Source organism: Elephantulus edwardii, unplaced genomic scaffold (genome assembly GCF_000299155.1).
Source record: "Elephantulus edwardii isolate Elephantulus edwardi_28Jun2011 unplaced genomic scaffold, EleEdw1.0 scaffold00310, whole genome shotgun sequence".
Classification (NCBI taxonomy): Eukaryota; Metazoa; Chordata; class Mammalia; order Macroscelidea; family Macroscelididae; genus Elephantulus; species Elephantulus edwardii.
Window position 1 is genome coordinate 2166766 of NW_006400060.1, and position 1437 is coordinate 2168202.

General features: G+C 47.9%; 1 protein-coding gene across 1 annotated transcript; it reads left to right on the forward strand.

Moving 5' to 3' along the window:
• The first annotated feature begins 89 nt into the window (after nucleotides 1-89).
• On the forward strand, nucleotides 90-1328 carry LOC102861852 (NADH dehydrogenase [ubiquinone] 1 alpha subcomplex subunit 12-like). The gene is made up of 2 exons (XM_006901157.1): nucleotides 90-123; nucleotides 898-1328. Exons 1-2 carry the CDS (start codon nucleotides 90-92, stop codon nucleotides 1326-1328), a joined length of 465 nt encoding a protein of 154 aa, XP_006901219.1.
• Nucleotides 1329-1437: the final 109 nt, after the last annotated feature.

Below are 1437 nucleotides of genomic sequence, written 5' to 3' on the forward strand. Positions count from 1 at the left end.
TTCAAGTCCACTCCCACCGTCCACTGCATCTCCACACAGCACCTTGGCCAGTTCCAAAGTTCAGAGCTGGCAGGCGGTCGCGAGCCGGGATGGGTCAGAGCCGGCAGGGGCTGCATGAGCCAGGTTGGGGGGAGCAATGTGACACCGGAAGATGGGGGTCGTGGGTCAGAGCTGAAGGGGTGTGTCCCACTTCAAGTCCACTCCCACCGTCCACTGCGTCTGCGCATGGCACCTTGGCCAGTCCCAAAGTTCAGAGCTGGCGGGGGGTCGCGAGCCGGGTCGGGTCAGTGCCGGCGGGGGGTTAGCGAGCCGGGTCGTGGGGAGCAATGCGATACCTGAAGATGGGGGTCATGGGTCAGAGCTGCAGGGGTGTGTCCCACTTCAAGTCCACTCCCACCGTCCACTGCCGCAAAGTACGTTTTTTAAGAGACATAAACACATGTTATACACATGGATTTCACCTGATGGTATGCAAAGGAATCAGATTGATTACATCTGTGGAAAGAACTGCTGGAGAAGCTCAATATCAGGTGTGAAAGGTAGGCCAGGAGCTGATTGTGGAACAGACCACCAACTACTCATATGCAAGTTCAAGCTGAAGTTGAGGAAAATTAAACCAAATCCAAGGCAACCAAAATATTACTTTGAGTCTGTCCCTCCTCAATTTCAGAACCATCTCAGGACCAGGTCTGAGGCCTTGAACACTAATGAGCAAAGACCAGATGAGTTGTGGGAGGATATCAACGTTATCATCCAGCAATAGTGCAAATGGTCATTACAAAGACAGGGGAGGAAAAAAAGACCAAAATGGATGTCAGAAGATACTCTGAATATTGCACTGGAGCGTAGAGCAGCGAAAGCACAAGGAAGAATTCAAGATACTAAAGAGCTGAATAGAAGATTTACAGGTCCTGAAACGCGGGCTGCAGCAGATCAGCAGCCATGGCGGCCTCGGCGGCTACTTCAGAGTTTTCTTCAGGGCAATTGATGTGAGGGTCGGTACATTAGTAGGGGAAGATAAATATGGAAACAAATACTATGAAGACAACAAACAGTTTTTTGGTCATCACCGATGGGTTATGTATACTACCGAAATGAATGGCAAAAACACATTCTGGGATGTGGATGGAAGCATGGTGCTTCCTGAGTGGCACCGTTGGCTTCACTGTATGACTGGTGATCCGCCAACTACAAAGCCACCTATTGCTCGTAAGTTCATTTGGATGAACCATAGGCTCAACGAGTCCGGCACCCCAGAACAATATGTACCTTATTCCACCACCAGAAAGATTCACGAGTGGGTCCCACCTTCAACAACTTACAAGTAAAGACAATGAAAAACAATTTAAATATGTAAAAATAAAAGCAACTTTTCTTGTAATTGCACCTTGATTCTTGGTATTAACCTGATTAAATTTGTTTGACTAAAAAAAAAAA